The following is a 27915-nucleotide window of genomic DNA, read 5'->3' on the forward strand; positions in this document are numbered from 1 at the left end:
TTGGAGAGAACCCTCGGTAAAAGAGGGGTTGCCAACCTATGAGAACTGTTTTGTTTGCAGCTCATGCAGTGAACTGATCCTTCATCCAATCACTGTCCAGAAAAGGGTGAGGCGCACACAGCCTGGTCAGAGCCTGATATACCGAAACGCAGCGGGGCCACCATCAATCTCCCTCACCGAGTCACCCGTCATCCCTCTTCAACGAACGTTAAACCGCCGGGGCCCTGAGTCGTAGCGACTGTCATTTTCGCAACGCTGAGGATATTTACAGCGTTTATGTCATGGCTGAGGTCGCAGGCCTCGTCCTTGGCGGCATTCCCATTGCCATCTGGGCATTGGAGAAGTATGCCGAGCCCTTCGAGACTCACCAAAACTACTACGTCGCCATTCAGACTCTCCGTGCCGACTTGACTATGCAAAAGAGTCAACTGGAGATAACTCTTCGCAACATTGGGCTGGAAAATCCTTCTGTGGACGAGCTACAGGAATGTCTTAGTGCCAAGTTTCCCGGCATCCACCAGGACCTCGTCGTCATCATCAAGGCAATGGACGAGAGGACGTCGAAGTTACTGAGAGATCTAGAAATTGATTTTAATGGCAAGGTGAGTATTTTTCAGCTTAGGTTACGTCTTCCTTGACAAAAGTGCAAGGTGTGTTGAACCTGTTAGTCCCGCTGCTTCAACCCTCCATCAAGGGCAAGACGCCTTGTCACACCGCATGTAGTGTGCTGAAGCTATCAATAAAGAGCTCAAGCTAATATATTCTACTACAGCCTCGGTGGACAGGTGATCCGGACAGGGCTCTATGGGAGTGGCGTCGAGTAAAGCGCTCGTTTGCCTCAAAGAAGAACCGATCCCTCATCGATGATCTCAGGAAGTGGAACCAAGACCTGAGGAACTGTCTTGAACGGACCGAGGTATCTGCCGAAGATGACACTCGCCAAGTCCAAGCCCTCATCAGGGGATTCAACCCGAAGCATTGCGACTCGATCCGATCATGTCTGAGATCTTTCCACAGAGCACTAAAATCTGCCTTGCAGTGCAACTGCCCATCATCTCATCAAGCAACCATAGACCTAGACTGGAATTTAGGGCCTTTGCGCTATCAATCGGCCTTTTCAGCAGGATTGTCATATGAGACGCATCCAGAATCGGAACACTCATGGCGGAAATTTCACGTCACGCCAAAGGGAAACACAAAGACGGTCACTACTAGTCCTGCTAGGGCCAAGGCCAAGTCTTCTTCAACATCCAGTCTTCTTGACATGATCTATCGACTACCATATCGCACTCACTCGACAACTCCTCAACCTGGTAGGCCTCAAGAAAACCCCGAGTTTTACTATTTGATCGCTCATCAAAATAGTCCAGGATACGACTCCGCCGCCGGCGCCGGCACAGTTTATTGCAAATTTGTGTGGCCAAGTCCGAACACAATGCGCTCCGTGGTGTATTACTGGTTGTCTCCAAGACCCAGAGGCCGATAAGGACCGGCAGTTCTCGCACTTTTCCCTCAACCAACACTCAGAAGAACTATCGGGTCTTACCAGGACAATTTCGTTGAGACACCTGCTCCTAAACCAGAACAGACGGCAGGCCCACGCGCATCTTGCTCTCTCGGCCAAACAGCGATATGCTATTGCCACTTCCATTGCATGGTCCGTTCTTCACCTGAGCGACAGTCCGTGGCTGGGAGAAGGATGGGGTCAGGACGAGATCAAGTTCTTCGTCGACGAGGGAAGCGAAGGGATGCAACTTGTTTCACAGTTCCCATCCAACTCGTATGCATTTCACAAACCGACAACGATGGATCAGCCACTTTCGTCGTCAACGAGAGACTTCAGCCGCCTAATTCCCAACAAGACCATCTTTACTCTCGGTGTGATTCTTATTGAGCTATGTCTCAAAACACCTTTCGAAGAGCTTCGACAGACCTTGCATGATGAATTGAGGGGACAAGCCGTTTCAGCTCCAATCCTAGATCAATATGATACCGCCATCGACAGACTTGACGATGTCTACCGCGAGGCAGGCGATTCATACGGCAATGCGGTTCAGAGGTGTATCAAGTCCTCATTCCAAGGTCCTAAGTCGACAAGACAGTTCAATGTCGAACAATTCCGGATACAATTCTACAACACGGTGGTTGCGCCAGTACAAGCAACCTATAGTATGATGCCGTGAGCGTCATTTTACCAGATTCCTAGAGAGTATTATATATGTGGCTATTATTGAACCATGATTCCTCTGAAAGCGAATATTAACCAAAATAACGAAAAACAAACTGTATAGATGGTGCTAATAGAACATATTATTTCTATCGCTGAGTGCAGAGGTCCGGGTGAGCCAGGGTCGATGGAGCTGCGGGGAGAAGATTGATGGCAAGCCCACAACTCTTTGGAATCATGAAACCAGAACGGGTTAAGTTCAAGTCGACATCCACTTGAATTCTAGGTTTTGATCCACCAGAAGATGCCTCTTGCGCCTTATGTACCTTGGAGCCTGGAAGCGGAGATGCTGTTGCTGCTTGATTGGCTTCAGCTTGGAGGTGACAGCATCTTTATGTTATGTCACTCTAACATGACCAAGAACAAAAGAGAAATGTTGGCTGGGCACCCGGAAATAGAAAAATAGGCTAGATTTGTTCAGCATAAAAAGGCTATCTGTCTCAACACATTCTTCCCCAAGAGAACCCCATCTCGAGTTCAACCAAATCATCAAACCGCGGGAATTTCGAGAATCATGCGGGGTCAAGATGTGCAGTCAGATGTTCGTTGTGAGGCACTGGAATCAGAATGTATGTCTTCTCCCTGTTGATATCGACCGTCCTAATTCAAAGCGCTAGGCCAAGGCCCTGATCCCCAACCTGCAAAAGATGACTATCCCGACGGCGAAAAAGAAGCATGGTTCATTGTGTTTGGCTCTTGGTGCGCCATGATTCCATCCATGGGTCTGCTGAACTCTCTGGCTGTGCTTCAGGCTTGGCTGAGTGAGCACCATCTTCGTGGGATGCCCGAGTCCACCACGGGTTGGATTTTCAGCGGCTATGCTTTCTTTTTGTTCTTTTGTGGTGCTCAGATTGGTTCGTGTTGCTCTCTCATGGGTCGCCATATTCAATTGCTGACCTTAGAAACAGGAGCCATCTTTGACTCGCACGGCATCCGATTGTTGATTGTTCCTGGTACAATAGGTATCGTCATCTCATTGATCTTTATGAGTTTTGCTGAGGGTAAGTTGGATTCCTGTTGTGACTATGTAGACCAACGTGGTCTTCCTCAAGAATTCTACCAGTTCTTTCTCTCCTTTAGCGTCTTGGGGGGTATCTCAGCATCATTCCTCTACAATCCCGCTCTATCAGTCATTGACCATTGGTTCATGAAAAGGCGAGGTCTCGCAACTGGCCTTGCTTGCACTTCTGGGGGAGTGGGCGGCGTCTGGATGCCCCTTGTTATCCTCTACCTCGCGCCTCGCATCGGATTCGGCTGGTCCATTAGAGTCATTGCTCTTATCTGCGCTGTCCATGGGTTGATTGCCTGTGTTTTGCTACGCAAGAGGCTACCACCGAATAAGAAAGCCGGCTCGACTGTCGACTTCAAAGCGCTCAAAGAGCTCAAAGATATCAACTATGCCACGATGACACTCGGTCTGGTCCTTGTTGAGTTCGCCATCTTCATTCCCATCTCATATATATGCTCCTACGCCATTCATGCGAACTGGGGTTTCCAAGACACCTACATGCTCAACACTCTTCTAAATGTCGGTGCAGTCCCGGGTCGATTCTTACCGGGTTACGTCGCAGATCGATTTGGAGTCGTCAACACCATGACGGTTATAGCCTTTGCCTGCATAACTCTGGTATTCTGTCTATGGCTCCCAGCGCATGGAAGTCATGCCATGACCATGTCGTTTACTATTCTTTACGGATTCTGGTCGGGTGCCTCAGTGGCGTTTGCACCGGTATGCATAAGCCAAGTTTGCAAGACTGAAGATTACGGGAAACGCAATGGCACGGAATATACCCTTTGCAGCTTTGGTACTCTTATTGGTATTCCCATCGCAGGAGCTATCCTGGGAGCTGAAGATGGGTCTTACCAGGGTCTCATTATCTTTGCCGGGCTGGCCTATGTTATCTCCTTTGCGGCCTATGTCGTTGGCCGCGGGCTTCTGAGTAGGTGGGGATTTTTCGAGATTTGCTGAATCGGAAGAATTAAGACGGCAGTTTCTGTAAAGGCTGCTCGAAACTCAACCTCAAACTGGGAATGGAGTATTAGCTGTTTGAAGAGGATGTTGATTAACGAACTCGATTGTAAGGAAAAGCCCGAATACTAGAAACCGGGATGCTTGGATATCGTTCTTGAGATGTAACCTGCATACACTCATGATGTGCTGGCCATCTGGGTGTTTTAGATGTCCTACACAGACCGAGGCCACTCTAGAATTTATCACGAACCCTTTTCTATGCGGCTACAAGAGACCCTTCGCAGTGTTTACCAAAAGTAGACAGTAATCTATATATAACCCTATGACTCCACCAATGTTACATGGATCATATCATTTCAAGGATGTCGCAAGGCACAGCAATGGAGAATGTGACCAGCATCGTTGGGGGCTAAAAACGAAGCTGGGATCGGGTGGTATATAACCGATATTCCCCTCATTAACCTTGCCTGCTGCTCCGTATTATTTCCATTGCAGCAGCTTGGGTAAAACCTCTTTTGATCCAAGATGCTACCGTCTCCTCCATCTCCACTTTCCACCTCATCAGCCCATTATAGGACAGTTCCCCAGTATGTGTCGCCGGCTCAGTCTGAGCACGGTGAGCAAACGGTGGAAGAATGTTCAAGTCATGACCGAGGCGGAGTATCAACAGAGGCAACCCAGAAGCAGCCCAACGTCAACACCAGCCTCCAGGAGAATCGCCCGCGTTTTATCAAGCAGGGCCTCGATTTTATGACTATTTTGACCGACTTTGCGACAGTTGCTGCTCCCCTTGCATTATTGGGATTCGGCATTGCTGTGCTGCTTCTTGATGAGTCGGACGCAGATGCGTTAATTTTCGCCAGATGGCGAAATACTACAACCGTCGTTGGTGCTCCTCGACTCGTCATTCACGACTATATCTGACTCGCTCTTGATAGCTAGCAACTATTTTCCCCATTCTCTTTGCCTCTATGGTCGGTCGCCTTGTTTACGAACTCGCGCGATGGAGGCTTGAGAGAGGTTCGACCATGGGCATATTAGAACAACTAATGGGGAGTCGAACGGTCGGCGCTACAATTATCACTCAATTCAGCCTACGAATATTCAATCCTCTGGGCATTTCCTTGCTCCTCATCTGGTCCTTCTCCCCCCTAGGTGCCCAGTCTCTCCTACGTATGCTTGGGTCACGCCTCGACCCCAAGATGAAGCCCTCGACAATCATCTACTTTGATACAAACGGCCAAACTCGTGCAGCAAGAAACTTGGGATTTCAGGCATCTGGGGTGGACACGATGACGCCTTTTGAGTCTTCTCTCCTGGCTAGCTGGTATAACGCTCTAATATTGGCACCAGAAGACTCTAAGACGGATCCTATGGATCTCTGGAGGAACGTCAAGATCCCCTTTCTCTCCCATGATTCTAACGCTGAGACTGATAGTGAGGGTTGGATTGAGGCAGATTCAAATTCAGACCTTGACTCATTCTCCTCCCTCGCTGGCATTGCACTCACAAACGTGCCGACCGGCAATACAACTTTATCTATTGAGTCAAGCTACCTTGACCTCAACTGTTCAATAACTCAGAAGGACAGCTATTACGAAGAGGAGCTTGGTCTAACAAACCATTCTTGGACGATCAAAAGTGCGGTCGCACCTCAGAGAACAACGGGGAAGAACGGCACCTGGCATGGGTACCCCATGGACAGGGGTGAAGATGATTTGAGATCGATAACCTGGAGCATGGCTATTGACCGATTTGTCGATGTCTACTGGCTCAACAATATCACAGATAGGAAAGAGCTCTGGGATATGGGTTTTACGCCAGCTATCTTTGAACAACAAAAAGGAATCGAGGTCAAACCGACCAACATACTCTTCCAAGCCAAATTCTCATTGAATGCTTACGCGCGCAGACTTGGCGTCCATGCCCTCTGCCAGGCACATCAGGAGTATGTCGAGTCCCGTGTTGAGTGTTCGCGCCGGAGCAGTTCAGCGAGATATGAATGCTCCGTCGTCGCGCAGCGCCCTTCACGACGCACTCACGCAAACCCTGACATCCTACACTTTTCTTTCCCCGACGTCTTTGGTTGGATCTCGCAGGATATGCCGCTAGTGAGCAACATCCTCCAGGGCGGCGGCTCGTTCCCTGACCTCTCCCTCCGGTATCTGCTCAATCCGAAACTAAACGATTTACTCGGGACGAACCACGCAGAAACCTTTGCGAACATGAAAGGCAGTGTTTTCAGTCGCAGATTTTCCCAGATCATCAACACGTACTTTCTTTTGAGTCAGCAGTTCCTCAAAAAATCAACAAGCGACACCACAGATGACGGCTACTACGAGCACAACGTCTCAACCCCGGTCGAGGTCAGCAGTTCGCTTGTCATGAAATATGATGTGGCTATGGGATGGATGGCGCTGTTTTTAGTGTCATGCATAGTACTGCTTCTATCTGGTGTTTCGGGTGTGGTGTTTACACATATGGCTGATGGACCCGAGATTCTTGGCTATGCTTCCACGGTTGTTCGAGACTCAAAGTTCATTGACATATCAAATTGGACCGACTCTGGGGCAGTGAGTGCTGCCGAAATCACACTTGCGATGAAGAACGAGCAGGTGCGCTATGGTTTCATGGATTCGACACCTGAAGGGAAGCCCTTGCTGGGAGTTGGGCGAGAGGGAGAGACACGACCAATTAAAGACTATCTAACTTGAGGAACAACCGACAGCGAGAGCTATTAGTTTTATATGATTCTTTGCTCTCAATATGCCACAAGCTCTTACGAAATATTTGATCCCTTCCCGTGGAGGCCGGAGAATATCATACCACCTCATATGTATCCCTCGTCCACCATCGAAAAAGGCGAAAAACAGCATCAATCCCAAGTGGGAATAGTATCCACAGACACAGAATTTCTGATGATTGCGTTGGACAGAACAAGTCCCCTGCCAGTTTCAGATAACTGACAAAAAAGATCCAACTCCCAATATGAGAAACAATAGACATGATGAGCATAAGCCAGTAAACAACCCAGAATTTGGAACTTGTCGTCGAGATATACCTTCCCCAGAAAGGCTCCCAAACCAACTTCTGTAACAAAGTGTTAGATTCGGAATCTCTCTTCGTCTTGCGGATGGCCATGATTGACCGGGCAATGATCTCGAGGGCGGCGATGAACATGAGGAACGCCAAGACGAAGGTGATGCTGAGACAGCAGAACATCCAGAACAAAACACCCGATAGGATATGGTTCTTGTTCTTCCGCCCCCCGCAGCAGCCAGATGCTCTCAGCACAACAACCCAGGACGCCACCATAGAAACAAGGATAAAGAAGACAGATGGAGCAAGCATCATCATCGAGCCCACCGATAATATCTTCAGCTGGCCAACCGGAGCCAACGGGTTGGTTGGCGCTGTGATGTGGCCCCAGTAGAATGTGTAGATGTATCCGCCACCGAGGAATGAGAGCCACAAGTCGAACCCCAGCGCCGCAACAGCGTCTCGTGACCAGCGAGAGGACAAGCCCATGAGTCCATCGATCACGGCGGTGCGAGGGCGAATGGCGAAGAAGACAAGTTCGAGGACGATATCGCCTTGGTAACCAGACTTTTCGAGAAGATGGACCGTTAGGTAGGCAGTGACTAGAGTCTTGAGTATGACCTGGAGGGCGGAGGTAGCGTCAAGAACCCAAAGTCTTTTCTTAACCATTTCAACTTGTTGGTATGTTGGGGTCTGCTTTTGTTGCATCATGGCGTGATTCGGGTCAGTTGCGTGGCCGTATCCAGGTTGGAATTGGTAATTGTATGGGTTGTAGGCTGGCTGAACTTGTGGAGGATAGCCGTAGGGGTTCTGGATGCCAGGCTGGTCAGGGGGCCTCATGTCGTGCATCTCCATTCCACCACGGTTTTCCATCTGACCGTCGCGTGGCCTTTTGACGATCATACGCGGGGGATTGGATACGATTGCCGATAGCGCCGCCCCTGCAATGTGTAGAAGAATGGTTCCGACCTGGGTCCAGATCCAAGTACTCGGTTTTCTGCACTTGCGAGCTCCTGTGTAGGTGTGAAGCTTGGGGAGCCAATCAACTCGCACAGCGGTGTCGACGACGCATGCTTCGACCTCGTTTGGTTCCTTCTGGATCGTACAACGCACGTACTGGATCGCTCTAGAGAATGGCGTTAGGGCTGCGAGACTCGTATGATGAAACCAACGATGGCGCTCGGGCGCACGTACGCTTCTGTTTTGCACGTCGTGATGGTAACCGGACTATCTTTCGGAACGGTACGGTTGGGGCACATGGAATCTCCGATAAAGCATGTCTTGTTGAGTATCTGCAGAGAGCATCTCGTTAGTGCACCACGACTGGAAAGACCTGGGTTAAGACGGACCGGCAGAAATTCAGGAAATTGGCAGTTCGGTCGAGAGTCAATCGATATTGGCGCTACATTGTATGCACCGGATTCGCTTCTAGATCGAACAGTTAGCTGAGAAATACACCTCCATTATACTTCGCTTCAGATTCTTTAGGCCATCAAATAGTAGTAGTCAAGATGTGGAACAGGGGGGACATGGCACCGACAGTTTCTGCGAACATGTCGCTGTCTGATTCGCAGCCTTCAGCCTCTGAGCGGGCGTGACAGAGGCCACAGGGCATGTCTCAAGTGCGGATATATACGGCTCGCATGATCTTCCGATGTTCTGTGACATGAAGTGTATAGTTAGTTGGTGCCCAAACAGTCAATCGGGACGCATGGGCATGATCGAACCTCATACAGCGCGGCGGTCGAAGAGCTGCAGTTTCCCGGTTGTAGGGCCAAAGCAGACATTTTTTACACCGAGATGGAAGCGCAAAAAACCCAGATTCAAAGCAGATAATGATGAGTAGGGCATCATGTTAACAAGTAATTTATTGCATGGAATCCTAGAAGAGGTATGGTTATGGATTTTGACGACAGCTGAAATGCATGTGGTGATATTCTTATAATATGATCTGACTGTCTGTAGCGTTAGATCTCCTATTCGAAGAATTATGACTCGAGTAGGGCCATCTTCTCATGAGGCTGCTTTAGCTGAACTTGGCTTTGGTGTTGTCTGCCCATCCTCGTATGACTACCACTCCCATGGCACAGAATCTACAAGCCACGGCGCAAGGCTGAATAAATGTGGCAACCAATATTTCAAGCCAAAATTTCGCTAGCCAATTGCATTTGTCTGTTCGGCGAATCCTGCCACTGACCTTAAAACCACGGTGGTGGGCTTTGTTGCTTTACTAAGGGGGGTGGGCAGAGGCAGTCTGGGTAACGGACCACAGTCTACACAGGCGAGAATTGGATCTGGTTGAAGGATTATTTCAGGCCAGTAAAGCTCACGATTATCAGGCATGGCGATATCAAGAAGTCAGTCGCTGGGGATATAAATGACAGCCACCAGCGCAGGAATATCGGCTTCAAAGCACAGCCTGGTAACTTGCATGACGTCTCTCGGCAGAACTCGTCCCTTGGTCTTTTAAAGCCGTTCCGGCTTTGTTTGGAGCCCGAAGTCCGCCGAGTAGGTTCGGCTCTTGTGTAGGAACTCCAGGCATGAATTAATTAATTAATTACCTACACTCTATTTTCTGTCTTGGAGCAAGGGCTTGGCGAGTTGAATCCCGCTTAGTAATCGGTCGTATCAGTGCCGCCATTGGCCTCCTGCGATCTGACAGAATGGCGCAGCCTAGATCAACCGGAGTCTGATGAAAGGCGATCGATGGATCTTTGGAAAGCCGGGGCTTGATTGTCTGCCCGGCTCCGCTTTCACTTCACGGGCGGCGGATAAAGCCGTCTTGTTTGAATGATTGCCCGGAACAACGGACTCGAGATGAATCCGACAACTAACTTAACGCGCGTCGACAGTCACCAGCATCTGCCGTGGACAACTGGGCTGCAGGCGATCACCAAACAACATAAGTATGACCCGTGGGCCGACAACTTGAGCAGAATACCATCCGACATCGGTTTTCAAAGCCTCGTTTCGCGTTACACACATCCACATCCAAAACTTCTGCCCCTTGAGCGCCAACGTACCGACGATGGCCTCACTCATGATCCAACTTGTCACTTTTCTGTGGTGGACTTCAGCGGTAGCATTCGGCTACAGTTTTCGACCTGACAACCACGACACTTGGAAGAATGTAAGTGGTTACGAGGGCTGTTTGTTTAGACTTGCTTTCTTCTTTCTTTTCCCTTTTTTACAAGAGCAAGAAACACTGACCTTGTTTAAAGAACCGGATCCCATCCCAAATCAATCTATCTCAAGACCAGAACAGCGGATCTTACTGGAGCAGCGCCTTTGCCACCACCACCACCGGACGGCAGTTCCTCCTTATCCATCATCAGTTCAGTACCTTTTGCAAGTCTTCAGTCCTAGACCTCAAGACTCTCAAGTACTTGAAGAATGTGCAACATTGTGAGATCAACAGCGCATCCAAGACGGTGCTCTCAGACTCTTTGAGCATTCAGTTCCCAGACTTTTCGTTCGATGCTGCTGCTCCCGACAAGATCTCTCAGATGCAGCTGTCTGCCACGGCACCCGAATACTCATTCAACTTGACTGTCGAGGGCAGAACGTCCAAGGTTCTGTTGAACGGGGGCAATGGAGTGATTGCCTGGGGACCGAACTACACCACTTGCTCCCACTGGTCCATTCCCGCCGCTCGCACCTCTGGAACGTTGCAACTCGGTGATGGCATGGCTCTGGACCTTGACCCTTCAAAGTCTCTTACTTGGTACGATCACCAGATCATAAAGGGTCCCCCGGATGCCTTTACCTTTTTCGAGGTTCACTTCCCCGATCCCAACATCAGGGTGAGCATCTGGGCGTACGATTGGCCCGAGTCTTCAGACGAGTGGAGATTTGCCACGGTACGACTTGGTGAGGAGACAACCATGGTGCTGCCTTTTACACTGGAAGAGCACTGGGAAGATTCGTGGTGGTCGTCTACATCAAATCGAACATACCCTCAAAGCTGGACGCTGAGATTCGATAACGGAGACTATTTGCGGATTAAATCTGTACTCGGGGACCAAGAAATCCAACCAAACACTTGGACCGGTTTTGTTCAGGTTGAAAGGAGCAGGTTTTTGGGTCAGACTACAGGTTATGGAGTTGGCGATTTGGTCTTTATTTGATAGCTTGTCGTCCAAGTTCTCCCAGAGGCATCAGATAGGAATGTCCATACGATATGAACCTTGTTTGCACAGAGGAAAATTATCAGGCACCGGTTGCAGTTATAGTTCAACAAGAGGCCATGTGTCACATGGTTGTGTAATCATGTGTTGTTGCTAATTTGATTTTGATCAAACAAGTCGTCTTCTTGACCAATGCACACAATCCCATATCACCGGCTCATCGGGGCGGCAGGCAGACCAAATCAAGTACCGCTATTTGACAAGTTGACTCGTTTCAGTGGTTCCATCAGGTTGGGCGGCCGCTCAACGGCTGATGAGTTCAAAACGCAAGGTAAAAATAAGCCTCAGATCCACCCATATCGTGCTAGAGAGCTAATTAGAATGCTCTGATCGACGCCCAGTGCTCTTCGGGCGTAAGGCTGACGTTACTTGGCGTTGAATAAAACCGTTCAGGACCGGCAGTTGAATCCTTCGGTTGCTTACTCTATCCCGATGATCCCTGCGTTCCTCAACCTCGTGGGTTGAATTCTAACCCTTGATTCGCTCCACATGTCAACTCCCGTGTTTCATCGTGAACTGACTGTTGTGCCGCAGCATTAGCCTCCGTGTCGATGCGCCAGCATCGTCTGTACCTGCATGAGCTGGTGTGATTTCGGTCGCTTTAAACAGTTTAGGACTCATGTTACCTCGATTCAAGCTTCCGTTTTGGGCATCATGGCGGCCGACTGGCATGCCTCCAGGCTCTCCGCCATCGAGGTCGAAACATCGATAATGTTGGCAATTGGGCAGTATTGCTTGAAGGTATATATATCTGGCCCATCTTGAACATTCTGAGCTTCCTGGATCTGTATGCGCTTCGTCTGATACTCTCATTCCCTAGTTGATTACTTCTGCTCCTTCTTCCATTCATTCATTTCCTCATGGTGAGGCTTTCACTCTTTTCGGCCGCTTCAGGCCTATTCCTGTCTTCCTTCTCATCCGCCAGCCCAGTCTCCGTGGTCCAGGAGAGCAAGACCACCTCTGACCTCGTCAAGAGGCGCTGCGGCTTCGAGACCTGGGACTCGACCAACATCAACAACTGGTTCGAGGCTGGCACTGATGCTTGGTTTGAAGCATGGTGGCTCAGGTATCTTGGCGGCAATGGGCCTGACACCTCAGCTGTGATCCCCAATGGCTGGCCCAACAACTTTGTAAGGATTGATCACAATGTTAGCAGGATAAGCATACTAATTTCCAAAGGTCAATCTTTTCGGCAGAATGTACTTGGATGGCGTAAGTTCGTTTTCCGAAACATGAAGTGAGGATGAACTAACACTTGCACCTGTAGAAAGAGTTTTATAAGTGTGCCAAGCCCAATGACCAGTGTTTTGGTGATATCTTCTGTGAAGGTATGTTGAAGATGCCTTTTTGGTTACTCGGCACGTATCTAACCCGTCATAGATATCAAGTGCTCTGGTGACTGGGGCGAGGAATGCGGCGATCACGACAAGCAGCGCCCTGTCTACATGGTTCTCCAGTCAATCCAAGGTTTTCAGTCTTATTTCAGAGACTTCATCGTATGCTTCCCTAATATCTTTTGTAGAAGGAGCAGCAGAGTCCAAGGGCTAACCGATTTCAATTACAGGAAGTTCTCGATGAGACCCAGATGAACCTTCAGGGTATGTCGGCTTACCTCGTCTCCAACTTCTTCCCTCCTATTGAGAAGAGCTTCGAATTCTTCCTCCGTGTATGTATCCCGTCGTCCTCACATAACCAACTTCAAGGCTAACACCAACGCAAGGAACTCCTCGTCGGCATGGGAACTGCTTTCTCCATCGGCGGCTCATACCTCAAGCTCAACAACTGGGTCAAGTCCAACGACTTTGCCAAGGAGTCCTCTTCCGCTTTCGGTGCTTTGCTCAATGGTATTGGAACGGGTTACCGTGAGGTTGTGCAGTATCCTGCTGATCAAAAGTTTTCCGACTTTGCGGACCTTGGTGTTTTCATGACCAATGTGTTTGAGCAGACTCGAACTGCCCTCAACGACATGCAGGAGAATCTTGCTATTGGTAACTACTGGGGCGGTAACCGATTCTTGTATGTTTGACTCAACTCCATCGTTGGAACTGGCTGACTTTTGCATAGCAACTATGCCTCTGGCGGAGCTTTCCTTCCTGGTCCCGGTCAAGAGTTTAGCAGTGAACCATCCGACTCTCAGTTGGCGACCCTCCGCAAGTATCTCCAGAAACAATTCAACGCCCGGGCCATCAATTATGTCTGGCGCCAACAAAAGATCTTCATTACCTACACCACCGATGTCGACGGCTCTTGTGAGCAGGACAAGCAGGGTCCCCAAGATATGAAGTACTGCCGCGAGGGTGATCCCGGTGTCTACTACCTTTACTGGTGGCACGAGGCGTCCGTTGGTCTTGGTTCTACTACTGGCCTCAACAATTTTGATACTGGAAAGATGGATCACCCGACTGGTTGGGATAAGCTTGCTGCTGGTTGGATCGAGCAGGGCTACCAGCTATCTCTCAATGATGTGTTTGAAGCTTCCATCGCAGCTTATCAGGCTCACCGTTTTGATTACGAAGGCGAAAACTCTGTCAAGCGAGCCCAAGAGGCTGTTACTGACGGCTGGGCTAACCCTTGGGAGCGTGGAACCAGCTGGGAGGGCACTTTCACCATTCCTGTGTGCGACACTGGAGATGTCAGCTACAACGTCCAGTTGGGTGAGCGTATTATGCCTTGCAACTGCGGAGGCGGCAACGAAGTCGACGCGTGGAAGAAGGCTGCCAAGTTTGACGGCTACCAGACCTATGACCAGCAGTGCACCGAGGGCAAGCAGGCTGAGAGAAAGCAAGATCGTCGTGGCGGCAAAGGCAACCAAGAATCTGACACTCCCGCTCTTCCCTCCGAGGTCAACGAGATCCAGTGTCTCACGTCTGATGGCGTCAACAAGGACATGGTCTCGCAGGTCACATACTGTTCTGCAGCCATTGCCAGCCTCGGTACAGACCGTGACAGGGAGATCTGCAGCACAGATTGCCAGGATGGAGGAAAGGGCCAGAACAGCGCGTGGTGCCGCATCGCTCTTGATGACAGCAACATCCACTTTTGTGCTCTGACTATCGCTTCCAAGGATGCTGAGCACGGAGGTCCCGGATACTGTTGTCTGACTGTTGGGAATGCTCAGGACTTTTATGCTAACGCTGTGGCTGTGACTGAGGACGGTGGTAAGGGGTGTCATCCTGTTGGAACGCCGGATTTTGCTGCTACGTTTGTCACTCCTGATGGAATGAACAGATGGTGCTTGAGCGATTATGAGCATGCCAACTACTGCACTATCTAGTTAGGGCGTGCTGGCGTAGATGGGATCATGGCTACGGCTTACATTCAACTTCTCATGTTTATACTATCATGTTTATACTACGCACTTTACCTTGGTTTATTCACATGTTTCTCCTTTGAATTGGCACACTCATTGACTCAGTTCTGCACACTCTTTTCTTCATGATATGATTCACATACTGCTCACATGTGAGATTGAGCACCCTTTGTCTCTTCAGCATCCCCTCGTGAAAGCCTCGGGAAGAACAATTCCTTTCACGTGTAGTTGCCCGTGGTGGCAACCTCGACCGGGTATAACCGAGGCTGAGCGTCGAACAGGCAATGATTGCTCAAGGCGTTACTGGAACCGGTTAAGCCAATGCAGGAAACGTCTCTCGATCTCTTGGAATTTACGATAAAAATGCGGGGTGCATGCATGATGGGATGTCTCCTCCTTAATCAAGTTAGTCGACTTCTTGGGTTTACTGACGACGTATATAGCTCTGTGGCTGCTTGTGCCTGGAACTAACTCAAACTCAACTCTAGCAACCTTGGCTAACAGACATCATGGCTCATCTCTGGCATGATATCGTGACTAGGCATAGCCCTTTCATGATAGAACTTGTCGGTTCTTTTGCAGTTCAGGTTGTCTTTTGGTGGATTCCATCCGCCATATTCCTTTCTCTCGACTACCTAGCTCCAACCTTTGCCACCAAACACAAGATCCAACCTGCCCCTAAACAACCGACGACGGCAGAAGTTTGCGATGCCATCGTCATATCTCTTCGAAATCAGATCATCGTCACTACGATTCAACTAGGCCTAGCCGCCGCTGCAGCCTCGCAAAACAGACCCTCCCCGTTTAAAATTACGACATCACTCCCCACTGCAGAGTCATTCATCAAAGACCTGGCACTATGCATCGTGGCCCGTGAGGTCCTATTCTATTATTCACACCGACTCCTGCACGTCCCGTACCTTTATCGTCGTATCCACAAGGTGCACCACAAGTTTACGGCCCCGGTCTCGTTTGCGTCACAGTATGCACATCCCATTGAGCACATTGTGGCGAATACTCTTCCTATCGCGTTACCGCCCGTCGTACTAGGAACGCATATCATTACGATGTGGGTGTTTCTTGCTTGGCAGTTGTTGGAGACGGCGACTGTTCATAGTGGGTTCGACTTTTTTGGAGGAGCCGCTCGTCGACATGATCGTCATCATGAGCGGTTTGATGTACATTTTGGAGGGTTGCCTTGGTTGGATTGGGCTCATGGGACTGATGAGAGCAAGAGAAAGAAGGTGTGATGATTGCGTGGTCGAGAAGATCAAAATTGAACAGAGCATTCGTTGGATTTATGCTGGTAAAGAACGCGGAAATGGACTATCCAGCTTAACAATCGACGCCTCATCGTTGTCAAACACAATTCACTCATTGAATACGCTAACCAGAAGATATCTCTGGCTGTTATCATCTTAAGCACGCAAATTGAAGAGTATTGGGTATTGGGTTTGATTAAAATCGATATTCTATCGCATATCTCATCAGAACATAATCAAGTTCTCGTGAACATTATCTACTGAACATGGGTATACTCAAAGATCTCCTTGATCTCCTTGGCAGGAAGCTCCTTGGCCAGAGCCAACTGGAGCTGAATGCGAGCCTTGGCAGGGTTGAGGTATCCAGCGTTGATACCGTAGTCCTGGCCAGACACGAAACCCCAGGCGGTTCGGCGGCTCACAACAACGGGGACCTTGGTCTTCTTGACAACCTCCTCGAGAGCCTCCTTGGCCTTGGTAGGCCAGCCTCCAGCACCGACGCCGGCAACGACAATACCCTTAGCACCACCCTCAACGGCGGCCTCGAAAAGCTCAGGGTCAACCTCCTGCTGGCCGTAGAGCACGTCAACCTTGGGAAGAGGCTCAGAGGCAGAGATGGAGCTGATGTTGAAGTAGTGGTGACCCAGAGGTCGGACGGGAGGGTACCAGAAAACAGGCTGGATGTTCTCAAAGGCGCCCAGGTAGCCCTGCTCCTCGGCCTTGAAGGTGTCGAGAGAGTTGGCGTTGGTCTTGATGGTGTACCGAGCGGAGGCAATTCTGTCGTTGAGGGTAATGAGAGTTCCTCGCTTCTTGGCGCTGTCGCTGGCGGCGAGCTTGACTGCAGACAGCAAGTTGATGGGGCCGTCGGCGCTGATGGCCGTGGCAGGGCGCATGGAGCCGACGACAACGACGGGCTTGTCGCTTTGGACCGTCAGGTCGAGGAAGAAAGAGGACTCCTCGAGGGTGTCGGTTCCGTGGGTGACGACAACACCTTGTGTGTAGGGGCTATCCAGCTGAGCCTGAATCTGGTGGGTCAGGTTGGTGAGGATAGTCGAGGTGATGTCGGAGCTGTCAACGTTGGCGATTTGCACGCCACGAACGTTGGAGATGTTGCACAGCTCGGGAACAGCGTCGATCAGGACCTTGATGCCCAGAGCTCCGGCTTGGTAACCAGTGGTCTGGTCAGCCGAGCCGGCCGAGCCGGCAATGGTACCACCGGTAGCAAAGATGGTGATGTTGGGCAGGCTGGCGTTGAAGCACTGGAAGTCGCTCACAGCTCGGGGGGCCAGGTGGGGGATCTCTGGCACGGGCGAGCCCAGGGCAGTAGCTGCCAGGGCGCCCAGGGAGAGCAAGGATGTGAAGGACGACATGGTTCTTGGCTTGAAAAGTCTCCGGGTGTGATTGAGCTTGGATGACCCTTGTGGAAGCTGGAGGGGAACCGACAGTGAGGTCAATTGGAATGGGGAACAGACCTCATCTTAAATAGATTTGAACGCTGACGTACGGGAGGCCAAGACCGATCCTACGACGGACATCCCACCTATTTGGTTTTTGATTTGATAACAAACAAGGTGCATCGGGCCGGTGGTATAGCATCGCATCGTCAAGGAACGAAAGCAACAAGGTAGCTAACCAACGGCCCCAAGGTTCCAGGGCGACACCGAATCGGAACTTGTGCTCTAGCGGCCGAAGCGAGACTGACTCTGGCCCGCGTGCTGCAAGTGCAAGGCCGGATGCCTAGTTGCGTACTGCAGAGCGCCGATCCGCAGCCCGGTCAATGGTTCGACCGGGCTTCTAGTGTGGAATCCTTACAGTGTTCCTCATCCCCGCCCTTGCATTGCGTGCTGCGAGATTACGGCACGGATTCACCGTTCTCAACTGACAATGTCCATCCATCTCAGGGGAAAAATGTCGTCGATATGGCGTGCCTCTGCGGCGTAAGCGAGATGCTCGATTGCGATGCCTTGAACCCCAGTTTGAACCCCCTCGATATCTGATTGCGCCAAGGACTGGGGATCCCCGGGCTTCCTGTTCGAGACTAGGACGAATCAACAAACCACTGATAAAGGGAGGCCGCGGAGTCGTATCCTTACCCCAACCACCTCTTGGCAGGAACTGCGGCAATTCCTTGGACTTTCTTTTTGTTACCTTTTTGTTACCTCACCTTCTGGAGAGAGGCTGGCCGATCTTGCAGGGCCAATCTCTCCTCTCTCCACGCCCTTGGTTGACGAGAACGTGCCCACCCCCGCTAAAACCCTATCTGAGGGGGTTATCATTACACAAGAGCTTTGTCCTTGTGATAATCTGTGCTCCGCTAAAGCTGACTCGGATGCCCCGGGGCGAGTCAGAGTGCCGAGAGAGGAACGTGTGCGGACCAACGACATCGGCCTTTAACGTTATAGGGAAAGAAGCCGATCACGACACGACTCGGTGTTGGTTGCCCCCGGGATCTGAGCATAAGTTCATAAATTCTAGAATTGCGCGTCGAAACTCTGTTCCAAGATCTGCTTAGCGGGCTGGGGAACCCTTGTCAGGGATGTGGTCCGTCTGTCACCTTGAGAGATTAGCAGATGTGGGTTATCACGAACTTTGAGGTGATTTTCTGTCGCTACGTAATAGAGACTTGAGGCTCGTTGAGTTATCGCACGTGGTCGAGAACGTTGAAGCTTCGGCTTCAAAATATGAGCCGAGATAATCGATTGTAAAGCCGTGGGTTCCGGATATGTTATCTTATGTGAGTTGCTATTACACTTGCTTTTGGCCAATGCCTCGTTGCCGTTTCCCCAGAGACTGCCAGCCAATGCCACAAGTCGCAACCGATATATCAAAATCTGAGGATCTCTCGCCTTTGATCTTCAATTCGCGAAATGCATCCTGGATAAAATTGACGCGTCACGCACGCACCGTCTCAATTTAAAGACGATCGCAATTTACCGTCTCTCGGGTTCTCCCGACAGCTGAGACAGTGATCGGCACGGCTGCGAGATGTACTCTGCCGTCGATAAAATTCCTAGACGCCCGATCTTATTTTGGTTTCAGCCAGCTGCTCAGATATATTTCCACTGAGTAAGATAGAAGCAATCCTATTTGCCTACTCTTAAACCGATCTAAGCACGATCTCAGCTTGAAATTGGCGACATTCCACGAGAGAAAATGAGCCCTGAAAGCCGCTGTTCACATTGAGTCCACGATTTTCTGCATCTAGTCTGAGTTGATGAGTTTGGCCTTGATAACTCCGCTCATGACTTCCACTGCAGTTCCACTGAGATGAACAGTCTTAACCTCACGCTCTCCCGAAGGTAGCACCTGCACTTCGACGTCCACCACGATGAGGCTCTCCCGGCCCATCTCAACGCCCTGGGTGATCTCAACTCTGACAGAGTCGCCAGACAAGACATGTAAGGCTAGGTAGCAAGACAGGGCACATGCGGCGCTACCTGTAGCCGGATCTTCCATTGCGCGCTTCACGAGTCTCGTCCTGACTTTCTGCACAAACGTCTTTCCATCAGGTGCCGTTTTGCGGCCCGTGAGTACGAAGTAGTAGCGCCTCGAGTCAAAGTCAGTGCGCCATCCTTCGTCTTGCAGATCGCCGGATAGATAACCCATGGCTCCGATTTTGGCAGCTCCAAGAAGGTCCAACGATGGCAGCTGGACAAGAGCAAACGTCATGCCCTTGACAATACTGAAAAGACGAGCGCCTTCCTCAGCCGCGGCAAGCTGGGCAAGTTTCTCATCCGAGCCGGTATACTCGGCTCGGCTCAGCTGTTGTTGGTGAAGCCGGACGTTGTGAGGGATTGCAGCGCGTGCAGAACCATCCTGTCCGAACTGACATTCGATTCTCCCCGCTTTGGCGATAAGAGTCTCTACACTCTGAGATTTGAGGAAAACCGCCGTGCCGATAGTTGGATGACCAGCAAAGGGCAATTCACGATCAGGCGTAAAGATGTTGATGACCCTCTCCGACGATGCCGAGGAAGCATCGACATCGTGAACAAAGACTGTCTCTGAGAGATTGAACTCTCGGGCGATGGCTTGTTTCTGGGCCTGCGTGAGGGGAGGTCGCTGACTTGGTGGCGGAATAGTCACGACAGCTAGCGGATTGCCTCGGAATGGCGTCTTTGTAAAGACATCGAGTGTTGTGAAAGACAAGTCCATTTTGCTAGCAACGATGAGGGATGTTGGAGAAGAGAAGAAGGAAGAGAGAGGGGAGGATGAGGGATATCATGTCGGTTGCATTATCTTGCATCCATTATTAAGCCTCATGAGTCAGAGCCGATGTCCGGCAGCAACCATTAGGATATGCATACAAGGTGACTCGAATATGCCTGGAGTTTTGACTCATGAAAGATACAAACATTCCTATCAGACTGAATTTCTGTTCAGTACGGCCAATCCGGCTTCCTTCTTGGCACGACTCCTTCGCACAGTCCAGCACATACGACCATAGCTCGTAGAAAATACGGGGTCCCGTCCGCTCCCCCAGAGTCAAGCTGCGAAGCGCTGGATTAGTAGTTGGGTCGGTGACGACCAGCGAATCCCCGGTGTTGTATGTCTTTTTGTCATCTTTTTGGCTGTTGGCTAAAAGGATCAAAGAAGGGGTAGCTATGATATAGGTTCAATGAAATGGTGGTGTTCCTAGGGGCTGCTCCTTAGAACAACATGCCACCACCACCTTTAACGTAGGGAGAAAAAAAGCGATACAAGGGCCCCGATGTTATTTTTCTTAAGTTGAAAATATCCAAAACGTCGATCAGCTATCAAGGCTTTTTTTTTTTTTTTTTTTTTTTGAGACCTCATTCTATACCTTTTGGGTATCTCTTTACACTACCCAACTATTCTTACTTCTCAATGGCGTCTCCGTTGTACACCAAATCAAAGAACATTCTAATAAAACACATAATAGCATTAAGCCCCAATGCTATAAACTAGTCAAGTATCAAGATAGCTGCTAGCTCTGGTAGCTTGTGAAGAGCTATCGTAAGTAGGAAAGGCAAAACAATCAGGAAAACAACCAGGCAAAAAAGGTTTGTCACGGCCGCCACCAAAATCTGAACGGTGGCGATCAGGCAGCGTTTGGCTTTGCCGCCATATCTTCGCAGGCGATCCTTCATTCGCTCCCCGAAAGAAGGACCTTCCTTGACTTTACGGATAGTCGGCGACATGGTTGCTTGGAGAAGAGCGAGTTTTGACGGGGTGTTGAGTGTGATGTGGGTTGGCTAAGAGTGAGGTTGAGGTTATCGTCGGGTGTGTGGAATATGATGTTTCGTGGTAAATAGTGGGTGTTTGAAGTGTGCTGTTAAGTATGCTGTTGCTTGGAGAATGGTGAGTCTCCCAAGGCTGTTGCTGAGTATGTTGATGGTGCAAGTGGATAGGACGAGCTCCGAGCCGCTGCTTTTATGCTCAAAGTAGCAAGAGGCTGTGCCTACTTTGGTCCATAGAACAGCATCTTGCTTCTTTATTACCTTCTTTGCCTCGAGGTGTTGTCTTGTCGATCTTAAAGCCTCTTTGATCGTGGCTGGTGTGGGTGTGCGCTCTGTAGGCACGCCACCCAATTGCTCTTACTAGCCAAAGATGGGCTTTAAGCATGCCAATCAATGGCAAGCAAAGACCACAGGGATCTTCATTATTCGGTCGTTTATATTTTGAGCTCGCTGCCGTAATTGACCTAGGGTATTGGAAGCTGCTGTTAAGTATAGCCTCTTAGGTTATGCGGCATTGAGGTTTCATCCGTTAAGAACTGTATTCTTTTCGATACTAGCTGATTCTATTCTCTGCTCAAAGAGAAGCTTCATTGTACGCAATGGCTGCACTCTCTTTGGCCTCTAGCAAGGAAGGTGTAGCCAATAGCAACGACAAAGAACACACTCCCTCGTAACATCCACGAGTTAGCAGGCTCTTCCGGCTGATTACATTCAAGCCTGGAAAGACAAGGTTGTTGGCCCAGTGGTGCATTGCCCTTTCTATTTTTACATTAGGTGGCCAGGGCCTGGTAGAAATCTCTTCAGATAATTGGCAATAAGCTAGAGGCCACCCTTAGCCATAGGTGACATCTTTCCATAGAACTCTCCTTCCACTCTCGCCTGTCCTCAAAGAATCCTTCCAACCTCTGGGACTCGTCTTCTGGTAGCCCCTTTTGGATTTCACTTTTCTTTGAATATTTGCTTCTTACTAATAGATAGATTCCACTACTAAATTATATCGAGACTTGTCTTTTCATGCTGTATGAAAGCTCTTTCTGTCATACAAGAACGCTGATTCCAAGACAGTAGTCCTTCTTCTTTGTTCTGGGTGGTCCCGTTCCCCTAACGAGATAAAGAAACCTGACAACAATCCTGAAAGTGGTTTTCAATAGCACAAGGTAGATACGCCAAACTTGCCAGGACATGAAAGTTCAATATGGGCAGAGGCCGAAAACCCTCTACACGCGAGTGGCCGCGGCGAAAGCAAGACGAATTTTAGCGCCACTACTAGACAGATTTCAACTTTAGAGCGTATTCACTATGATTTCAATGAGGAAAAGGTCTGTTTTTAATTATAGAGAGGGAATATTCTGTTTTAAATTGTCTTTTTATAACATTCAAGATTACTAAATATTTGTAGTTTCGTACATAGAGACATTACTGACTGCATTATCCCAAGTTTTAACAAATGCGCCTTCCTCGTTCGTGACTAAAGTTCCAAGTTATCGTGACCTGTAAAATCTGCTTATTCCGGCTTCAGAATGCCGACGTCAATCTTGAACTGCCGTAGCCAGGCTGGGTTCTCGGCGACGGTTTGGTTCCAAGGGTCACCACTGTTATCAAGAGTATCAGCAACGCTCAATCAGACTATGCATTCTAGACCTACTCGTTATATAATATCCACCTGGCGTGGTGCTGTATTTCTTCATCTGTGGGAACATGCTGGTTCGGGTTGTTGGGTGACATGGTCATGGCGACCCAGCGGGCAAGCTCTCTCGCGATCCAACGATAGTAACAGTCGCCGTTGAGCAAAAAGCTCGTCTTCATCCAGGTGTGTGCACCGTCAGAGTTGATGTTTTGCTGGGAGCCTAACCAAGAGTGCGTGTCGTCGGAATGATGTAGGCATCCCGACATGAAAGCGTTGGGTTGAGTGTTGGGGTCTGTCATGTGCCGGCTCTTGAACTTTGCAAACCATGCCTCGTTGTTCAAGGCAACAGATTTCCACTCTTGATCATCCATCTCGTCAATAATGTCATTTGCTTTTTGGCGTAGTGCTGCGTCATCAGGGACAATGCCATGAGCCCGGAGCAGTTCGATATAATCAGCCAACGTCCTTTCAAGCTCACTATAGTTGTGTAGAATCGAGTTGATTCTAGACAGACTACCCGAGCGTAGATCGGAACTGCTCTGCATGCGGCTGGTGTTGTGACGTTCTCGGAAAGGTGTAAGCCAAGCAGCCGATGAATTGATCAAATGGATGAAAAACGAAGCCACGTATTCAGAGGATGAATCGGACTCGATGACGGCTTGTTGAATGAGACGAGAGGCTTCTTGTTGTAACTCGGCATCGGTGAAAGAGTGAGATGGCCCAGCATGTATGAAGTCGTACAGCTGACTCTCCATCGGACAGAGGTCAAACAAGTTGTCCTTCCCAGGAATCTTCAGTCTTCGAAGTTTTCCTTCTAGGATGGACCGCACAGGTCTCATCTTAGCCTCTTGGAGGATATCATCAGCTGAAATGATCAGGTCTCGTAGCCAAGAGGCGTTGGAGTCTTCCCGGTCAGAAATGACCTCGGCCGAGAGTAAAATGCGACAAGCTTCGAGTTGCATCTTGTCATATGTAGGGAGACCTCCAAACTTGTCGCTGTAGACGTGCACGAAATTCGCCAATTCGAGGCTGATCAACTCGTAAGCGTCCCTCGGCGTCTCCGAGGGACCCTTGCTTGCTTCAAAGGGACACATAGTGTTGCGGTCAATGCCGATAAAATCTAGATGTCATTAGTATTTGCAGTAGTCAACGAATAGGGGCCAACTTACACGGTGGAATTGCATGCTCAACCCGGAACAAGACCGAGGCATCAAAGCCCCAGTCTCCTTTCCAATCAGCCATTGTGCTTCCCATCTTGAAGTGATCCGCCAGGTGATCTGCTCTAAACTCCCACGTGTCCATCTTGAGGCCGCAAAATCCACAGACAGATCGTATTCCCGGCATTGGCAACTTCCACTGGTTCAACGGACACCCCAGCTGCTCGGGTTTGACATTGTGAACAAGTCGCAAATGCTGCGTTAGATGATCTTTACGGTTAAACGATCGATCCTGTAGTGGACGCCCACTACATGTGGAATAGTTGTGGTCTTGGAAATGCGCATCGTCTGGTGAAGCCTGGGAACAAAAAGCACAGCGCGGCACCCCATCGTCATCTATAATTCGAGGACCATTAGGAGCGCATGCCCATCTCTCTATTGGTAGATGAAGGGACTTTTCATGGCGCTGCCAAGTATGCTTTGTCGTAAACGTCTCGGTACAGAAGGTGCACTGATACGTGTTGAGAGATTTGGCGAGGGAGGTTCTCTTGTCGGCTCGTTTGCTGGCGGCGTTATGTCTGCGGCGGCGTGAAGAGCGGATAGACGACCTGAAGGAAGTTGTAGAGTCGCGAGAGTGTTGCGAGTATGCAGAGTTGTCGCTCGACTGAGAAGTTCCGATGCTGCTGGTCGAGGAGGCTCTGGAGAGCCAGTGGTCATGAGCTGTCTGGTAGTGCGTGCCGGAGAGATCATCAGGGCCTACTTATAATTAGCTTCTATTCCATATCATCCTCTGAGACTACTGCCAAGTTCTGTGTACCAGGGAAAATGCGACATACCGCATGATGCCACAGCGCGCGCAATAGCAGTCGCAGTCGCAGGCTCACTCTCAGGAGGCGAATCAACCCATCTTGCCAGCGGATCCATCCATCTGTTCCTCTCCCCCGGAGCAGGAGTGGGCTTCCTCACAGGAATGTCTATCGCTTGGGTGGAACTGGGCGAGTGTGGCGAACCGGGATGACGAGCTTGGATCTTGCCACGACGCCGAGCATTGGCCAGCCAGTTTAATATCTGCGTCTTTGACAAGCCCGTCCGATTCTGTAGAATCTCCTTCTCGTTATCATTCGGAAACGGGTGGTCGCTGTGCGTTGAAACCCACTGTCTCAGCACGCGGACAGCTTCCCGTGAGAACCGGGCGCCGATCTTCGGAGGAGGAGCGGCATTGCCGATTGAGGCGACGGGAAGTTGCGGCGCATCAGGTGTATTGTCAAGCTGCTCAAGTGCTGGGGTTCCAGTTCCAGAATCGGTCCCGGAAAAGCTATGCGTGTTTGTGAGAGGCGATTGTTGACCAGAAGAGTCAATCAGCTGAGCCTCGAAGCGAGAGACCCAACTATCGTCCTTTGTATCCGGGAGCAAATGATGTAGGTTAAAGTCGTCAAAGGCGGAATATGCAAAGTAAGCGTCTTCATTCATAAGACTTGAATCAAAGATGGTATTTTCAACAACATCGTCTGTATTCGTCGACATGATGGTTCTTGAATTATTTCATTGGGAGGAAGGTAATCCCGAAGGCTCTCAAAATGTCCAGGGGAGGCTCCCCTACCTAAGTTAGTAAGAGTCACGAGTGCGGAATGTGGAGTCGTCAATTACACCCTATGACTCCGGTCCCAATTAAGCGTCGCTGACCAACCAACTCTAACGGTGTAGGGTGCGAAAGGCGACAATTCCGCGATCGAGGCTGAATATGAGGATTATGGGGTCATCGAGATAATGTCAATCTCAGTTGCTACGTAATAGCCACGTCAAAGCGATGGCTATTGTTCCTTTCGACCCCTGTATTTCTTGGACGTGGGTCGGATTTGGAATGGCCTCATGAACACACCGAAACCCACTTGAATCATCTCCACTGTTCTTGTTAGGTCTCACGTGTTTGCGAGACGTGTAATTGAGGCATCTTCAAGATGAGAATTGCAAGTCTACGGCATTATAGTGAGAGTAAGGTTCTAAAAATGAGAGCCAGCCAAACCTGTCCTGAACAATTATATCCATTTGTTCCTTTTCCGATCAAGAAATCTTACTCGTGGTCGCCGTGTATGCCGTTAACTGCTCCAGGGCATCTTGATACTCTTGTCCAATGACCTCAGTGTGTCTTGAGGAGCGCGGTGTGATAGAGCAGGGGAATGGCAATGGAACCGAGTTGAAGCCCTCAGAGTATGCGAAACTGCTTCGCATTAGCACAAGAAGTCGTTCATAAAAGAGGAGACTCACATATCAACATCAACATCCCTTCCCTTCTCATCCTTGGCAGGGTTCACCTCAAACGCCCAGAGGATACGAGCAATGTTGATTGCCACCGACGCAGAGCCAAGATGCATACCAGGGCAGATACGACGACCCCAACCGAAGGCGCTGTGACCAAAGGTACCGGGATAGTTGCGCTCTTCCATGAAGCGCTCAGGCTTAAACTCGTGGGGCTCGGGGAAGTCAGCTTCGTTGAGGTGGACTAAGACATGATTAGTAAGTGGCTAAGAGAACTGCTGGGGTAGACTTACGAGTCCAGAGAGGTGCGATGATGGTACTGCCCTTGGGGATAAACATGCCCTTGTACACATGGTCTGCGGTGCTGGCGTGGGGAGTGCCACCGAGTACAGCGACTGGTCGCCATCGCAAGGTTTCAGAGGTGATAGCTCTGATATACTCTAGCTTGGGAAGATCATCAAACGTGGGCAGGCGATCATTTCCAACAACTCTGTCGAGTTCTTCTTGGGCTCTTGGGATAAACTGGGGGCCAAACTTGGCGCATGCGAGGAGGAAGCTAGCCAGAGAACCCGCTGACTGTTGAACCGAGTTAGTTATCATATTTCGAGGTTATTTGTAGATGCACTTACTGTCTCGACTCCAGCGCCAAAAGGTGAGCCTGCTGTGTAAGAAATCTCCAAGTCCGACATGCCAAGATTGGCCTGCTCTTCAAGGAGGTGCTTGGCGAAGCAGGTTGGTGCAACACCCTGAGCAACCTTGTCGCGAACCTCATCCATGAGCTCAGTGTACATACGAATGTCCTTCTCTCGCTGCTGGAGAACCTCGGCCTTCCAGGGTGCCAGGAAACTGGGCACGTACTTGAGGGCTGGGTATCTCTCCACGGCAAACTTTCCGGGAATGCTACCAGATGGTCAGCTTTTGTTGGACAGGGGAGGTTGGGGTGACATACTTGACCATTGTTAGACGCTCCATCGACTCTGCGTTGCGACGGACGACAATATCACTCCTGACATCCTCAACACGCCTACCATAAGTGACGGTGACAATGACAGATGCAGCGTATCGCTCCAGGTGCGTTCGAAAGTCTTCAGGCGATCTCAAAAGATCATGCATCAAGACCTTGGACTCGAGACTCTGGACAGGTCGATAAGTCTCACTCTGGCGCTGCATGAAGCCGCTGTGCAGAAGCTTGCGCCAACGTCTCCAGTAGCCTGCATAAGGAGCCATGAGACCCCTCATACCGCCTGAAAGCAACTCGCCGCCCATGATGAATCGCGGACGAGAAGAAAAGATGGCGCCCTTCTTCTCAAGAAGATCCCATGCTGCCTGCGCAGAGCCAAGAACAATAGTTGGGGTAGGTCCCAGCTGGAGATAGACAACATCTCCGTATTGCTGGCTGAGTTCCTGGAACCAGAGCCATGGCTTCCGTATGCCCGTCCTGATGACTTTTGGGCCTGGAGGGAGCTGTGAACGGTGGGAATAGAGCTTCCACTCTTGCTTGAGCTGTTGTTGGAGATTGTCAGTCGCGTGGTAATCAGAGCATTTGGATTGGCCGAGACAAACTTACCCTGGGAAAGACGAGGGCGAGGTACGCCAGAGCGACAGCAACGGCCGCGTAGACGAGTATCTTGACGACCATGTTTAAAATCTGGTGATATAGACTGACTGACTGCAGAG

General features: G+C 50.0%; 10 protein-coding genes across 10 annotated transcripts; 6 read left to right on the plus strand and 4 right to left on the minus strand.

Annotated features, from left to right (window-relative positions):
* Positions 1–281: 281 nt before the first annotated feature.
* On the plus strand, positions 282–2183 carry MRS44_001950 (uncharacterized protein; the record flags this gene model as incomplete). Its single annotated transcript, XM_065623890.1, has 3 exons — positions 282–602; positions 773–1313; positions 1366–2183. The coding sequence occupies 3 exons, from the start codon at positions 282–284 to the stop codon at positions 2181–2183; spliced, it is 1680 nt and encodes a 559-aa protein (XP_065480302.1).
* Positions 2184–2741: 558 nt separating this feature from the next.
* MRS44_001951 (uncharacterized protein) lies at positions 2742–4196 on the plus strand (the record flags this gene model as incomplete). The annotated part of the gene is made up of 4 exons (XM_065623891.1): positions 2742–2796; positions 2845–3081; positions 3136–3228; positions 3280–4196. The coding sequence occupies 4 exons, from the start codon at positions 2742–2744 to the stop codon at positions 4194–4196; spliced, it is 1302 nt and encodes a 433-aa protein (XP_065480303.1).
* Positions 4197–4724: 528 nt separating this feature from the next.
* On the plus strand, positions 4725–6913 carry MRS44_001952 (uncharacterized protein; the record flags this gene model as incomplete). Its single annotated transcript, XM_046282882.2, has 2 exons — positions 4725–5084; positions 5138–6913. The coding sequence occupies 2 exons, from the start codon at positions 4725–4727 to the stop codon at positions 6911–6913; spliced, it is 2136 nt and encodes a 711-aa protein (XP_046124825.2).
* A 161-nt stretch (positions 6914–7074) lies between these two features.
* On the minus strand, positions 7075–8853 carry MRS44_001953 (uncharacterized protein; the record flags this gene model as incomplete). The annotated part of the gene is made up of 4 exons (XM_065623892.1): positions 7075–7144; positions 7261–8364; positions 8433–8666; positions 8759–8853. The coding sequence occupies 4 exons, from the start codon at positions 8851–8853 to the stop codon at positions 7075–7077; spliced, it is 1503 nt and encodes a 500-aa protein (XP_065480304.1).
* Positions 8854–10266: 1413 nt separating this feature from the next.
* On the plus strand, positions 10267–11365 carry MRS44_001954 (uncharacterized protein; the record flags this gene model as incomplete). The annotated part of the gene is made up of 2 exons (XM_046282884.2): positions 10267–10368; positions 10460–11365. 2 exons carry the CDS (start codon positions 10267–10269, stop codon positions 11363–11365), a joined length of 1008 nt encoding a protein of 335 aa, XP_046124827.2.
* Positions 11366–12285: 920 nt separating this feature from the next.
* Positions 12286–14699, plus strand: MRS44_001955 (uncharacterized protein; the record flags this gene model as incomplete). The annotated part of the gene is made up of 7 exons (XM_046280387.2): positions 12286–12555; positions 12605–12637; positions 12693–12753; positions 12806–12921; positions 12990–13091; positions 13146–13441; positions 13490–14699. 7 exons carry the CDS (start codon positions 12286–12288, stop codon positions 14697–14699), a joined length of 2088 nt encoding a protein of 695 aa, XP_046124828.2.
* Positions 14700–15244: 545 nt separating this feature from the next.
* Positions 15245–15985, plus strand: MRS44_001956 (uncharacterized protein; the record flags this gene model as incomplete). Its single annotated transcript, XM_065623893.1, has 1 exon — positions 15245–15985. The coding sequence occupies one exon, from the start codon at positions 15245–15247 to the stop codon at positions 15983–15985; it is 741 nt and encodes a 246-aa protein (XP_065480305.1).
* A 269-nt stretch (positions 15986–16254) lies between these two features.
* On the minus strand, positions 16255–17367 carry MRS44_001957 (uncharacterized protein; the record flags this gene model as incomplete). Its single annotated transcript, XM_046277854.2, has 1 exon — positions 16255–17367. The coding sequence occupies one exon, from the start codon at positions 17365–17367 to the stop codon at positions 16255–16257; it is 1113 nt and encodes a 370-aa protein (XP_046124829.2).
* Positions 17368–19198: 1831 nt separating this feature from the next.
* On the minus strand, positions 19199–20152 carry MRS44_001958 (uncharacterized protein; the record flags this gene model as incomplete). Its single annotated transcript, XM_046277855.2, has 1 exon — positions 19199–20152. One exon carries the CDS (start codon positions 20150–20152, stop codon positions 19199–19201), a length of 954 nt encoding a protein of 317 aa, XP_046124830.2.
* A 2550-nt stretch (positions 20153–22702) lies between these two features.
* MRS44_001959 (uncharacterized protein) lies at positions 22703–27877 on the minus strand (the record flags this gene model as incomplete). Its single annotated transcript, XM_046277857.2, has 10 exons — positions 22703–22790; positions 22844–23945; positions 23995–24738; positions 24819–25490; positions 26058–26200; positions 26248–26482; positions 26532–26814; positions 26868–27138; positions 27188–27741; positions 27806–27877. 10 exons carry the CDS (start codon positions 27875–27877, stop codon positions 22703–22705), a joined length of 4164 nt encoding a protein of 1387 aa, XP_046124832.2.
* Between the last annotated feature and the right edge of the window lie 38 nt (positions 27878–27915).

Source organism: Fusarium solani (genome assembly GCF_023522795.1).
Source record: "Fusarium solani strain SB1 chromosome Unknown bctg00000000, whole genome shotgun sequence".
NCBI classification, from domain to species: domain Eukaryota; kingdom Fungi; phylum Ascomycota; class Sordariomycetes; order Hypocreales; family Nectriaceae; genus Fusarium; species Fusarium solani.